The sequence below is a fragment of the Dipodomys merriami genome, unplaced genomic scaffold (assembly GCF_024711535.1).
Source record: "Dipodomys merriami isolate MVZ:Mamm:240054 unplaced genomic scaffold, mDipMer1.0.p SCAF_55, whole genome shotgun sequence".
NCBI lineage: Eukaryota > Metazoa > Chordata > Mammalia > Rodentia > Heteromyidae > Dipodomys > Dipodomys merriami.
In genome coordinates, this window is record NW_027206124.1 from 1966179 (window position 1) to 1980646 (window position 14468).

The 14468-nt window shown below is 54.1% G+C and overlaps 1 protein-coding gene across 1 annotated transcript in view; it reads left to right on the forward strand.

Annotated features, from left to right (window-relative positions):
• The first annotated feature begins 566 nt into the window (after positions 1-566).
• Micall1 (MICAL like 1) overlaps positions 567-14468 on the forward strand; it is a 29141-nt gene continuing 15239 nt past the window's right edge. The window contains 6 exon segments of the mRNA XM_069999486.1: positions 567-800; positions 5829-5877; positions 6230-6371; positions 9651-9742; positions 11235-11318; positions 11321-11376. Of these exon segments, the coding sequence (XP_069855587.1) occupies positions 655-800; positions 5829-5877; positions 6230-6371; positions 9651-9742; positions 11235-11318; positions 11321-11376 (569 nt within the window). The 5' untranslated portion in view covers positions 567-654.

Sequence of the window (14468 nt, forward strand, 5' to 3'; positions counted from 1 at the left end):
TGCTGGGGAACTTCCCCAACAAAGTTTCAGGCCAGGAGTGGGTGGGTTGGAGACCAGCCTGGAGGGCCGCAGGCCCTGGGGCGGGAGGAGGCCGGCTGGCCCGGGAGGAGCTAGCTTACAGTGGGTGGTCCCCACTTCTCAGCGGGACTCCGAAGGGGATGGCCCAGGAGGGGGACCATGGGGGTGCGCCCTTTTCCGCGTGTGTGCTGCGGGGGGGGGGGGGTGTCGGCGCTGGGGGCGGGGCCTCGGTTGGGTGGGGCGCCCGCCCCCTCCCCCGGCTCCCCGCTCCCCCGCGGCGCGGGCGGGCCCCGGGCGGGGACGGAGGCGGCGGGCGCCCGCGGCCGGCCCACAGGGAGGACGGCGGGCCGCGGTGAGTAAGCGGCGGCCGGCGGGGCCGGGCCACGCGGGCGGCGGCTGCTCGGGCAGGTCGGGGCAGGCGGGCGGGCGGGCGGGCGGGGACGGCGGAGCCGAGCCCGGAGCCCAGCGAGGACACCGAGGCCCCGCCCCGCCCGCCGGTGGGCGCCCGAGCTCCGCGCCCGGAAACCGGGCCGGCGCGGCGGCGGCGGCGGCGCGAGCCGAGCCGAGCCGATCCCGGAGCGGATCCCGCCGCCGATCGCCGAGCCGATCCCGCAGCCGGGACCCCCCGCACCGGCCATGGCGGGCCCGCGGGGCGCGCTGCTGGCCTGGTGTCGCCGCCAGTGCGAGGGCTACCGCGGCGTGGACGTCCGCGACCTGAGCGGCTCCTTCCGGGACGGCCTGGCCTTCTGCGCCATCCTGCACCGGCACCGGCCCGACCTGCTGTGAGTCCCGGGGCGGCGGCGGGCGGCGGGCGCGCGCGGGGGCGGGGTGGGGGGGCCGGGGCCGCCGCCCCCCTCAGTGACGCGGGGGGGGGGGCGCCGCCCCACCCCGGGGACCCCCGACGACGACCCGACCCCGACCCCCGGCGGGGGCGTCCCCGAGCCCCGCCCCGCCCCTCCCCGGCCCCGCCCTCCGGGACCCTGCGCCCCGGGCAGGCGCCCTCGACGCTCACACAGGGGCTCTGGACACAGCACCCCAAAATAGGTCTCTAGGAGATGAGGATAAGCCACCCCCAAATAGACTTCATCGGCCCTGATTGGAGCTGGTGTGGGGAGCTCCCACAGCCGACCTTTTGTAAAAGTGTACCCCGGTGAGGGAGACCTAGGGGAGGCCGTGTCTCCGGGGAGGCGCCCGGGCGCTGGTACCCGGGCCGGCCTGCCGCGCCCCCGGCCCCGGCCTGCGGCCCCGGCCCGGTTCCCTCCACGCTCAGGACGCTATCTAGTCATCTGACTCTTCAAAGCCCTATTTCCTGAGTTTCCCATAGGAATGTAGGCCATTACATCTAGTTCTTTTTTCCCCCCTTTCTTTCTTTTCAGCTCCTTTCCGTGTCAAACTCCCTGAGAACCCAGATGGGGAGGGAAGTCCCTCCCCCGCTCCCATAAGGCCCGAGGGCTGGCTGGTCCCCTGTGGGACCTTTATGCCCTATGAGGACACAGACCCCCCCCTCCTTCTTTTCCCCTTCCCCCCTGCTGATATTAGAGGTGAATACTTGGGGACTGGCTCTTGCTAGATTTGCTTGCTTAGTTGGTGCTCTACCCCTTGAGCCATGCCTCCATCCCTGAACCCTACTTTTGATTTGGCAGGGGGAGCTTGTCTCTGGGGCACTGATCCTTGGTCCAAGGAGACCCTAGCTTAGTGAATAATTGCTGGGTCACTGGTGGTCTACCACATTCCCCCTCAATTAGAAGTTAGGACCCCCCCTTCCCAGGTGTGTGGCCCCAGGGTGGGCAATGCGGAAGACTCCCGGGACTTACACACAGCCATCCCCTGGCTGTCCCATGCCGGGAAGTGGCCCCTTCCTGCTTAGAGCTGTGCAGTTAGGTTCTCATGGAAAAATGTATTCAGACCTCCAGAGTAGCTGACTCGGGGCTTCTATCTCATCTCTCTGTGCCTTCAAAGCCTCTTCCATTCATTCATTCATTCATTCATTCACTCAAAACAATGAGTGAATGTTCATTTGGTACCTACCATTCCTTTTGCTTCAGGTCTCAGTAGCAAGTTCGAGACAAAAGTCCTGGTCCTTAGCTGGGAATGTGGCTTAGTGGTTGAATGCTTGCTTACCATGCATGAAGCCCTGGGTTCGATTCCTCAGTACCACATACACAGAAAAAGCTGGAAGTGGTGCTGTGGCTCAAGTGGTCGACTGCTAGCCTTGAGCACAGAAAGACTCAGGCACAGAGCCTAAGCCTTGAGTTCAAGCCTCAGGACTGGCAAAAACAAAAAGTCCTGGTCCTGGGCTCTTGTCCACAGCCCCCTCCCTGCGGCCCACCCCTGCAGGGCCTGCGTCAGTGTCTGCCCTTCCACAGGAGGGCTTTGAAGGATCTCCTCAAAGATTCGAAGGTACCCACATTCCTGGGTTACTCGGTGCCATGGAGTAGTGTCTGCCACAGAACACATGCCATTCCTAATGGAGGCCCAGCGGCCGGGACCATGGAGTCAGGAGCAGGGCTTGAGGTGGAGAAGGGCCTAGGACCTGACCCTGTGTTGGAGCCCTGGCTCCAAAGGTCTTCTGTTTTGGCTTGGGATAGTTGCTAAGGCAAGAGACAGGCATCAGGCATCGAGTGATGGATCTTTCAAGCTGAGCTGGGTGGTAGGTCTAAGTCTTTTGGCATGGCTGCCTGATTACTGGATTTGGATTTGGGTCTCTGGGTAAATTGTTGGTCCTGCCAGGCATGTAGATAGGTGTAGGATAGCAGGACCTACTCCACAGGCTTGTTTCGAGGGTTAGATGAGATAGTAAGCGTGCAATTAACATTAGCTACCTTAAGAGGTGTTCTTGGGTGGTAGGAGGAGGTGATAATGTTTGACTCCTTCATTTTATGTAACAAGTATTTAGGAAGTTGCTGCCGTGTGTTGGACATTGTACTTGGTAATGGAGATACCAGCCGGCAGCACAAAAACCCAACACACACTCCCACACAGCCCATGTGCTCTGTCTGAGTTCCCCAATGGAAGCCCTCTCTGGAATAGCACAGTCTTCAAGGATAAAGTTAGGGTCAGGTCAGCTAAGGGCTGGGCCTGAGCCCCAGTTGAGTGCAAGGCTTGAGGTGTGCCCAATGCTGGGGGCTGGGCCACCGCAGACAGCCAGAGTCAGGACGCAGGGCTGCGCCAGGTTTGCTGGGGGCCTCTTCAGCAGACTAAGGAGCCCCAGAGCCATGTGGGGTTTTTTTTTGGGGGGGGAGGGTGGACTGGGGAGAGGGATGTAGCTTTGGAACGTGTAGAGAGGAGGGTTTTTCTCCTCCAGGACTTTTCCAGAATTGAGACTAGGCATTTGCCAGGAAGGCCAGTGCTTGGGCAGCCAGCCAGTTGCATAGGAGAGAAACCAAGGCCCTGATCCCACAAAAGGTATATAGGGAAGGCCTCAGTGATGGGTAGAGGCCCATATCTGCTATTATTATTATTATTATTGCTGGGGATTGAAACTAGGACCTCATATATGCTAGGCAAGCAATCTATGTAAGGGACAGGCCTCCCTGAGGGATAGGGCTGGGGTGAGAGTCATAGCTATCTTGTACTTTGTGTCTGGGGCCTTGTGCCCTGCCTAGGTGCCAGTCAGGCTCCTGCAGCTCCCTCACACGCATCGCTGAGTTCCCTAGAGGCCAAGGGACCCTGTGCATTTCCTTTTTGTTCTTTCATCTCTCCTAGAGCCAAATGGAACTTTCCAGGCTTCTGAAAAGATCTCCGTTACCCAGCTGTTCATAAGGGGCAGAGATGGGTGGGGAGAGGAGTCGGGGGGGAACAGTGCAGTATCCTGCTTGGAGGGGGTGGGGGAGTTAGTTTAACCAGTGTTCACCCGTTACTCATTCAACAAACATTTATGCAGTGTTCCCTAAGTACTAGGAAGAGTGTAGAGTTTGGGAGTTACGGGAAGGGGGGGGACAAATGTAGGTCTTACTGTGACCTCTGTGGAGGAGATGTAAATAAATGGCGGGGTGGCTTTTGTGTCACTTGGTCTTGGAATCAGTCTACGCTGGGGCTGATGGTCCCTGGCATAGACTGAGACTGAGACACACAGGGTGGCGTCTTTGCTGAGGCCCACTGTTAGGCAGGGAGGTAGTCCTTGAGGGAGTCAAGGGTCCTGGCCACACGTGGCTTAAGGAGGTCTGGAGCTGCTATGATTCTGCAGACTCCACATTGCCCTCCCTCTGTCCAGGGTCCATGGGATGCACAAGAGCCTGGCAAGTGCTGGGGTGGGGAGGTGGGTGTGCTCTCCTGCTCTGAGTCTCTAGGAGGCCTGGGAATTGGGGTCCTTGTTCTTTGCAGTTTGCATATGGGGAAATAGAGGCTGGAGAAGGTCCATCCATAGTCACACAGCCCAGCTTGGGACAGCAGGCCTGGAATCCAGGCCATAGGAGGCTGTCCTCATCTGGCATTCACCTGTCTGGCTGTCTGGGCTGCAGTTTTTCACCATAGAAGGAAGCGAATGCCTGTGCGCTTAGGAGGCTGTAGCTGGGCTGCTCTCGGCCCCACTGCAGGGAGGGTGAAGGGGGCTAAATAAAGCAGCAGGCCTGCCAGCTGCCCCTACCACAGCAGGTCCTGCCGTGTCTCACCTGTCCCAACTTAGAAACTGTGAAAACCCTGCCACTGATCCCTTCACGGAAGCTGGTCCCAAGGGGTTCCCAGGAGTAACCCAACTGCACAGGAGGATGGACCAGAAGTTCAGACTTCGATTCATTAAGAAAAAACCACTCGCTGGTGGCTCACGCTTGTAATCCTAGCTACTCAGGAGGCTGAGATCTGAGGATCGAGGTTCAAAGCCAGCCCGGGCAGGAAAGGTCATGAAACTCTTATCTCCAATAAACCACCAGAAAACCAGAAGTGACACTGTGGCCCAAGTGGTAGAGTGCTAGCCTTGAGTTGAAGAGGGACAGTGCTCAGAGTTCAGGCCCCATGACTGACAAAAAAAAAAAAAAGAAAGAAAAGGAAAGGAAAAAACCACTTGTCCTGAGGCTGGGCTGGGCTGGGGGGTGCACTCAGAGTTGCTGTGGTTTATGGGAGTGTGACTGTCAGAAGTATAGAAACCCAGGCCTGGGTGGCTTCCTCTCTCTCAGCCTCAGTTTCCCCATCTGTAGAGTGAGTAAAAAACCTGCCAAATAGAATTTTTCTGAAAATACAGGCTCAGCCCTGGGCTGAGTGTGACACCAGTGGTCCACAGGTGGAACTCCTGGCCTTGGTTGCATCATTGCAATTGACCAGGATATGGTCACTAGAGGAAGAGGCTGGAAGGGAAGGGAAGGGATCTGACACCACTCCCCAGCTTCTAGGTGATGTCTTGTCCTCTGGGGCTTGGGAGGCAGAGAGCTCACTCTTCTGTTCTAGCTCTATTAGCATGGGCTTGCTGCCTCAGTTTTCTCTCCAGGAACCTCAGCTCTGCTGAGCTGAATCTGACACTGGCCAGGAAAAGTCCAACTGCTGCCTTCTGTCTTCAACTTCTACCTGTCACCTCCTTTCTTTTTCCTTCTTTTATTTTTTATTTTTCTGATCTAGGGCTTGAACTCAGGGCCTGGGCGCTGTTGCTGAGCTTTTTTGCTCAAAGCTAGTACTCTGCCACTTGAGCCACAGCTCTACTTCTGGCTTTTTTGAGTGGTTAATTGAAGAGAAAGGGTCACACAGACTTTCCTTTCCCCAGGCTGGCCTCAAACCACCATCCTCAGATCTCAGCCTCCTGAGTAGCTAGGATTACAGGCGTGAGCAGCTGGCACCTAGCAATCATTTCCTTTTTTTGACCTCTTCCTCCCTGCTTCTTGCAGAGACTTTGACTCACTTTCCAAGGACAATGTCTTCGAGAATAACCGTTTGGTGAGTTCCCAGACAGAATCAAGCTCCTGAGACTGTGTGCATGCCCACGCACATGTGTTTGGGGGACAGGGGACTTGCATGGCCTTGCATGTGGAAGGCTCTTCCTGCCCTTTCTCCTCCCCCTCCTCCCCTCCTCCCCTCCTCCCCTCCCCCCCTCCTCCCGCTTCCAAAGGCTCTCCTTTCTCCAGGCCATCTGTGGGGCTTTGGTGGTACTCAAGCTGAGGGGAGCCCCTGTCACCTCATCCCAGCCCAGCCTAGCTGAGAGGTGGCCATTCACACAGCCTCCCCTGTGTTTTCCTCTCCCTGCCATGACTGTACCTGCCCCCCCACCCCAACACCTGCCCCACCCCAGGCTTTTGAAGTGGCGGAGAAGGAGCTGGGGATCCCTGCTCTCCTGGACCCCAGTGACATGGTCTCCATGCGCGTCCCCGACTGCCTCAGCATCATGACCTACGTGTCCCAGTACTATAACCACTTCACCAGCCCTGGCCAAGGTGAGGGGGACCCAGCTTTGCCGTGCGCGCATGTGCAAGGCTGCAAACACACAGCCGGGAAGGCAGCCCATCCTTCATTCGCTTGTTCAGATATTCATTAAGACAGCGCTTGCAGGGCCGGGGGTCACAGCCAGGGGCATCAAACACAGAAACCAGAAAATGGACACAATGAAGTCAGGAGGTAAGGCAGGGTGAGCTCATCCGCTCTGAGTTCACCTCCCTGCACTTCCTATGGGGAGACACCTCCCTGAGCGTTTTCTTCCCGAAGATCATGGCCCCTTCCATGGGCTGTTTTCACCTCAAGGCCTGCAAACCAAGTGCCTGGGGAACACAGAGTGTGGGGTTCGGTGTCAGGCTGCTTCTGCTTGTGAGGCTGCTGCTTGTCCCTGGGCAGAACCCTCTCCTGGGGCAGCTGGGCCTCCCTTTCTTAAAGGGTAAAAGTGGGCCCAGAGAGGGAAGCAAGGCACTAAGAACACGCAGCAGAGAATTTGGGCAGGGGGAGCTAGGATATTCTTAAATGAGACCTGCTGCCTGAGGGTTCCAGATTTCACTTTTTCCCTTCTCCTTCCTGCCTCTATTCTCTATGTGGACCATGCTAGCCCAACTTTCTTCTTTCTTTTTTGCCAGTCCTGGGGCTTGAACTCAGGGCCTGGGCACTGTTCCTGAGCTTCTTTTGCTCAAGGCTAGCGTTCTACCACTTGAGCCACAGCGCCGCTTCCTGCTTTTTCTGTGTATGTGGTACTGAGGAATGGAACCCAGGGCTTCATGCATGCTAGGCAAGCACTCTACCACTAAGCCACATTCCCAGCTCCCTCTGCTCTCCTCTGCTCTCCTCTGCATTCCTCTGCATTCCCCCTTTCTCCCCTCCCCTCCTCTCTTTTCCCTTCTTCTTTCCTCTCCTCTCTTCTTCCTTTGTGCCAGTACTGGGCTAGAACTCAGGGCCTCGGCACTGCCCCTTAGTGGTTTTGCTTATGACTAGTACTCTACTAATTCAGACACACCTCTATTTCAGCTGTGTGTGTGTGTGTGTGTGTGTGTGTGTGTGTGTGTGTGTGTGTGTAGTTAACTGGAGATACTCTCACACTTTGCTGCTTGAGCTGGCTTTGAATGGTGAGCCTCAAATCTCAGCCTCTTGAGTAGCTAGGATTATAGGTGTGAGCCTCTAGCATTGAACTAAGCAACTGCTTCAAACCACCCATCCTCAGATCTCAGATGGGTGACAAGGGAGGGCTTCTGAGAAGATGCTATTTGGACTGAGTCTTTAGACAAGGATGGGGAGGGGCCACCCAGGCAGCCTTGAGAAGATCTGAGATAGAATGTTGCAGGCTAGGGGTGGTAGGGGTTGTGTGCTGCTGAGAAGAGATGAGGAAGCGGGAGGGGGTGTTGTCCCAGTGGGAAAATCTTGTAGGGACTTGCCTAGACTGCTGGGATTTCTAGCATGACTCACAGTGAGAAATACATTTCCTGTTCCACTCCAAGAACTCACACATTTCTTCCCCATACAGCACGTAACATATGCCACACTGCAGATAGCTGCACTTCTGTTTGATTTGTTTATGTTTATGCTAGTACAAAGGCTTAAATTCAGGGCTTCACTTTCTTTGGCTTTTTTCACTAGTGGCTGGCATTCTGTCACTTGAGCCACGCCTCCACTTCCAGTTTTACTGGTTGATTGGAGATAAGAGTCTCAGGGACTTTCTGTCTGAGATTTGAACCACCATCTTCAGATCTCAGCCTCCTGAATAGCTAGGATTACAGGTGTGAGCCACCAGTACCTAGTTTTGTTTTGGTTCAGTTTTTTGTTTTTGCCAATCCTGGGGCTTGAACTCAGGGCCAGAGCACAGTTCCTGAGCTTCTTTTGCTCAAGACTAGCACTCTACCACGTGAGCCACAGTGCTACTTCTGGCTTTTTCTGTTTTATGTGATACTGAGGTATTGAAGGTATTGTGTACTTTTTATGTGGTACTGAGGAATTGAACCCAGGGCTTCAAGCATGCTAGGCAAACACTCTACCACTAAGCTACCTTCCCAGTCCTGGATTTTTTTGTCTTGTGTAAGCGTGGGTGCTAATCCACTGAATGATTTCAGGCTATATGAGTAGATGGAAATGAAGTCTGGTTCTTTTTGTTGTTGTTGGTGGTGGTGGTCATGGGGCTTGACCTCTAGGCCTGGGCGCTGTCCCTCAGCTCTTCAGCTCAAGGTTAGCACTCTACCGCTAGAGATACAGTGCCACTTCTGGTTTTCTGGTAATTTTTTTTGGAGATAAGAGTTTCACAGACTTTCCTGCCCGGGCTGGCTTTGAACCTCGATCCTCAGATCTCAGCCTCCTGAGTAGCAAGGATTACAGGCGTGAGCCACCAGCTCCTGGCTCTGAAGTCTGGTTCTTGCTAGAGTACATGAAGTCTGGTTCTTGCTAGAGTAGATCACAGTGAGGAACTTCTCTTGTTTTACAAGGAGCTGGGTGGGAATGCCATTCTCTGGAATTTGGAGTTTTGTTTTTCTTGGGTGGAGAGCAAGTGCTTTGTTTAATACTTGCTGAAGAGGAAGGTGATGGTCTGAGAGGAGCCCCGGGTGGGCTGGGGGGTGGGCTTTCTCTGATCAGGGGTACAGGCAGGGTTCTGGGCCACTTCTGCTCACCTGGAACAGGTCATTTTCCCCAGCCTTCAGGTCAGCCTCCTGTGCTTTTCTTTCTTAACCCCTAACCTGGTGAGCGGATGCCGCTCACCCTGTGCATGCTGGGAAACTGGCCTCTCCTGTGACATTGATGTTTATAATGACCCAGTGCAGTAGCGACTTCTGGCTTCCTTTCTGGAGGTTCAGCAGATTCAGTGGCTTATCTTCAGAATGTGGTTTGAAAGTGAAGATGCCAGCCCTGGCACCAGTGGCTCATGCCTGTAGTCCTAGCTACTCAGGATGCTGAGATAGAAGGATCACGATGTGAAGACAACAAGCCTGAGCAGGAAAAGGACCAAGAGACTCTTATCTCCAATGAACCGCCAAAAAGCCAGAAATGGAGCTGTGGCCCAAGTGGTAGAATACCAGCCTTGAGCCAAAAGCTAAGGGACAGTGTTCAGGCTCTGGGTTCAAGCTCCAGTACTGGCACCGACGTAAAATAAGAAAAAATAAAGTGAGGGTGTCCTCTGGTCTGTGATGGGGAAGCCTGCTTTTTGCAGTGGCATCAGGTGTGCTGCCCAGAGGCCACGGCCGCAGACGGCGGGTTGGGGCCTCCTGGGCTCTAGGATCTCTGACTGCCTCAGGACCTTTCCTGTCTCATGGCAGCTGGTGTCTCGCCACCCAGAAAGGACCTGCCATCCTCACCCTCTTCCCCACCGATGGCACCCACCGCTGTGGAACCAGAAGGTGATGCTCAGGTAGGCAGATGCCTGGAGTGGAGAAGTTGGTTGGGGACGACTGTCTTTGTGGTAACTGTCATGGGAGGAAGTTGGGTTGTGGGCAGTGTGTGTGTGTGTGTGTGTGTGTGTGTGTGTGTGTGTGTGTGGTGGCATGGGACAGGCTGCCACTTGCATGCTGTAGGCTGAGTCCAGGGCTTTGGCAGCTCTGGGATGGGGAGGGAGGGCAGGCTGATTGGCCTTCTCCCCCTGCTTCCAGTTGAGGCAGAACTGCAGACCACTGAGCCCGGTTCTGTCTAGACCTCCTAGTAATCTGGAGGATGGGAGGCTGGGATCTGGGCCTAGCGTGAAGTGGAGGCCACCCTGCCAGTCACCTGTCTAAGGACATCTTATTTTCCCATGCTCTAGAGAGCCAGGCACAGGGAGGCTGTGTGGGCTGGGGCCGCCAGCTGGGGTGCTTCGAGACCATCTAACGGGTCGGGGCCAGGGGTGGCCATGTGCTTCAGATCCCACAGCTGGGGTTCAACTGCAGCTCTGGAAGAGCAGTTGCGGGGGGGGGGAGCACAGGTGAGGGGAGCCAGGAGGAATGAGCCCCACAGGGACTGTCTGGTGGCCACCCCAAAGGAGGAGCCACTGGGAGTGACCATAGCCTTTCCTAAGGGCAGAGACCTCCCCCCCCGCCCCCAAAGGGGTGTGTGTGTGTGCATGCATGCACACACACCAGTCCTGGGCTCTGTCCCTAAGCTTCTTTTTGCACTTGAACCTCATCTCTACTTCCAACTTTTTGGAAGCTCATTAGAGATAAGAGTCTCATAGGCTTATCTGCCCAGGTTGGATTTGAATTATGATCCTCAGATCTCAGCCTCCTGAGTAGCTAGGATTAGAAGTGTGAGTTACCAGGTCCAGCTTATAGAAAGTCTGGTTTTTGTTTTGCTTCTCATGGGGCTTGAATTCAGGGTCTGGGAGCTGTCCCTGAGCTCTTTTGCTCAAGGCTAGCACTCTAGCATTTGAGCCACAGCACCACTTCCAGCTTTTTCTATTTATGTGGTGCTGAGGATTGAACCCAGGGTCTTCTCATGCATGTGAGGCAAGCACTCTACCACTGAGCCACCTTCCTAGCCCGCGTTCTACCATTTTGAGTCACAGCTCCACTTCTGGTGTTTGAGTGGTTAATTATAGATACATATTTCATGGGGACTTTTCTGCCTCGGCTGGCTTTAAGCTGTGATCCTCAGATCTCAGCCTCCTGAGTAGTTGGGATTACAGGTGTGTGGCACTGGTGCTTGGCTTAGAAGTCTGTTTTTTTGTCTTTTGTTCTTTGTTTTTGTTTCTATCCTGACTCGGGGAGTCTAGATCGAGTCCTACTCATTTCTGGGTTCTGGCTTCCTCTGGAACATGGTGACAGCCTCCTGACCTCTGACTCTCTGATCTTTTCACGTGTGCATAAGGGGGAGGGAGGTTAGAGAGCACAGCTGGTGACTGACAACCTCGCCCCACCCCCATCCCTCTGCAGGGTGAGGAGCTCTCGGGCAGCTTGGCGGAGCAGGGCCTCCACCGGGTCCCCAGCAGCACATGCATGGCCTGCGGGAAGCACGTGCGCACCTGGTGCAGCGGTACCTGGCAGAGGGCAGGCTCTACCACCGCCACTGCTTCCGGTGAGTGGGGGTGGGGGTGGAAGCCGTGGGGAGGCGGTGGTGGAGGAGGTGGGGCTGACGGGATGGGTTCCTGCCACTCCAGAAGCAGGGAGGGAGATTGCTTGGTCCGGCACCTGCTGTGTGCCAGCTTTCGCCGTGTCAGAACACCTGGCTCCTTGCTTTACTGTGGGGCAAACTAAGGCTTGGTGAGGGGGAATAAACCTGCTCCTGAATTTTTGTGCCTGTGTGTGCCAGTACTGGGGCTTGAACTCGGGATCTCAGACTCTCACTTAGCTTTTTTGGCTCAAGGCTGGCACTCAACTCTTGGAGACACACCTCCACTTCCAGATTTTTGCTGGTTCACTGAAGATAAGAGGGCATTTGTCCGCCTCTGTTGGCTTCACACGATAATCCTCAGATCTCAGCCTCCTGAGTAGCTAGGAGTACAGGCATGAGCCACCTGCACCCTGATCACATAATTTAAAAAAAAATTATGGGCCTGGGAATGTGGCTTAGTGGTAGAGTGCTTGCCTAGCATGCATGAAGCCCCGGGTTTGATTCTTCAGCACCAATACACAAAAGTGGTGCTGTGGCTCAAGTGGTAGAGTACTAGCCTTGAGCTGAAGAGCTCAGGGACAGGGCCCAGGCCCAGAGTTCAAGCCCTATGACCAATCAAAGAAAAAAAAATTCTGGTGATTGAATCCAGGATCTGCACATGCTAGACAAGTTCTACCACTTCCAGCCGCCCATTTTTTTTGTGTCTGTACCAGTCCTTGGTTGAACTCAAGGCCTGGTCTCTATCACCAAGCTTCTTTTTGTTCAAGGCTAGCCCTCTACCACTTGAATTTTAGTGGAGATAAGTCTTACAGACTTTTCTGCCTGAGCTGGCTTTGAGCCATGATCCTCAGATCTCAGTCACCTGAATAAGTAGGATTACAGTGTGAGCACCAGCATCCAGCCCAAATGTTTTATATTACCAGAAAGGAAAACTGATTATAAGTAGGACTGAGTTCAGTGTGTGCATGAGGGAAGAGAGGGGTGGGAGCTGGGCCTGGAGTTCCAGGCATCTGACTGCAGGGTTGAGCTGTAGGGAAACAGGTTGAACTGGCCCCTAGGCAGCGGTTTAGCAACTTTTCACTGTGACTCTTAGTTTAAAGAAAATGCGTTTGTCATCTATTAGATGTAAATACGTGCAGTATATTCATAGATACACTACTGGAATAGGAATTACAAAACTTTATTTTATTGTGTTTCATTAAAAATCCAAATGAAGCCCAGCACTGGAGACTCATACCTGTAATCCTAGCTACTGAGGAGACTGAGATATGAGGATCTTGGTTCAAAGCCAGCCTGGGCAGGAAAGTCAGTGACTCTTTTTTTTTTTTTTGTCGGTTGTGGGGCTTGAACTCTGGGCCTGGGCACTGCCCCTCAGCTCTTCAACTCAAGGCTAGCACTCTACCACTTGAGCCACAGTGCCACTTCCAGCTTTTTCTGCTTATGTGGTGCTGAGGAATCGAACCCAGGGCCTCATGCATTCGAGGCAAGCACTCTACCACTGAGCCACCTTCCCAGTCCAAGTCTGTGACTCTTATCTCCAATTAACTACCAGAAAATTGGAAGTGGCACTGTGGCTCAAGTGGTAGAGTGCTCACCGTGAGCTGAAGAGCTGAGGGATAGTGCTCAGGCCCAGAGTTCAAGCCCCATAACCAACAACAAGCAACAACAACAATAACAACAACAAAATCCCAAACAAACCTGGGTTGGGGGTGTGGCTTAATGGTGGAGAGGTTGCCTAACCTCCTGTGCACCCTGGGTTACATTTTCCATCCCTATCACTGCAAAACCAACCAAAGCCAACAAAGCCAGCCTCTTATCTCCAGTTAACACCAGTAAAGCCAGAAGTGGTGTTGTCACTTAAATGGTAGAACGCTAGCCTTGAGCACAAAAGCTCAGGGGACCAGTGCCCAAGCCTTGAGTTTAAGCCCCCCAGAACTGGCATCAAAACAAAACAAAACAGGGCTGGGAAGGTGGCTCAGTGGTAGAGCTCTTGCCTTGCATGTATGAGGCCCTGGGTTCGATTCCTCAGCACCACATAAGCAGAAAAAGCTGGCAGTGGCGCTGTGGCTCAAGTGGTAGAGTGCTAACCTTGAGCTGAAGAGCTGAGGGACAGCGCCCAGGCCCAGAGTTCAGGCTGCACGACCGTCAGAAAAAAAAAAAATTGAGATCTGAGGGTCACTGTTGGAAGCCAGCCTGCACAAATACAGGAGAGATTCTTATCTCCACTTAATCAGCAAAAAGCTAGAACTGGAGTAACAGCTCAAGTGGCAGAATTCCAGCCACAAGCAAGAAAGCTGGGACTGTGGGGCTCTGAGATCAAGCCCCATTACTGTCTCTTGTACACAAACACCCCCCCAAAAAAGGAAAAAAAACAAACAAACAAAATACACAAATGTGGTTGGTTGAAAACTGCCAAATGAATTTCCTGTAGCAGTATCTGGTGGCAGCCCCACCAAGAGAGCTTCCCCTGGGGCAAACCTTTGCTCTTCCTCTTGCAGCACAAACTGAAGGTGCATTTCACAACTTCTGTTGTTGATTTCAAGCAGATTATTTTTGTGCTGGTTCTGGGGCTTGAACTCAGGGTTGTATGCTCTCTCTTGGCTTTTTCTGCTCAAGGTTAGTGTTCTACCACTTGAGCCACAGCTCCACTTCTGGCATTTTGCTGGTTAATGGATGACAAGAATCTCATGGACTTTTTTCTGCCTGGGCTTCAAACCTGGACCCTTACCCTCAGCCTTCTGAGTAGCTCGGATTACAGGTGTGAGTCATTGGTGCCCAGCTCAAGCAGTTTTATTGTTTTGTTGTTTCTGACAGTTATTGTTTTTGTTTGTTTGTTTGTTTGTTGGCCGGTTGTAGGGCTTGAACTCTGGGCCTGGGCGCTAGTCCTCAGCTCCTCAGCACAGGTGAACACTCTTACCACTTGAGCCACAGAGCCACTTCTGGTTTTCTCATGGTTAATTGGAGATGAGTGTCTCATGACCTTTCCTACTGGGGCTGGCTTTGAACTGCGAGCCTCAGATCTCAGCTTCCTTAATAGCTAGGATTACAGACGTGAG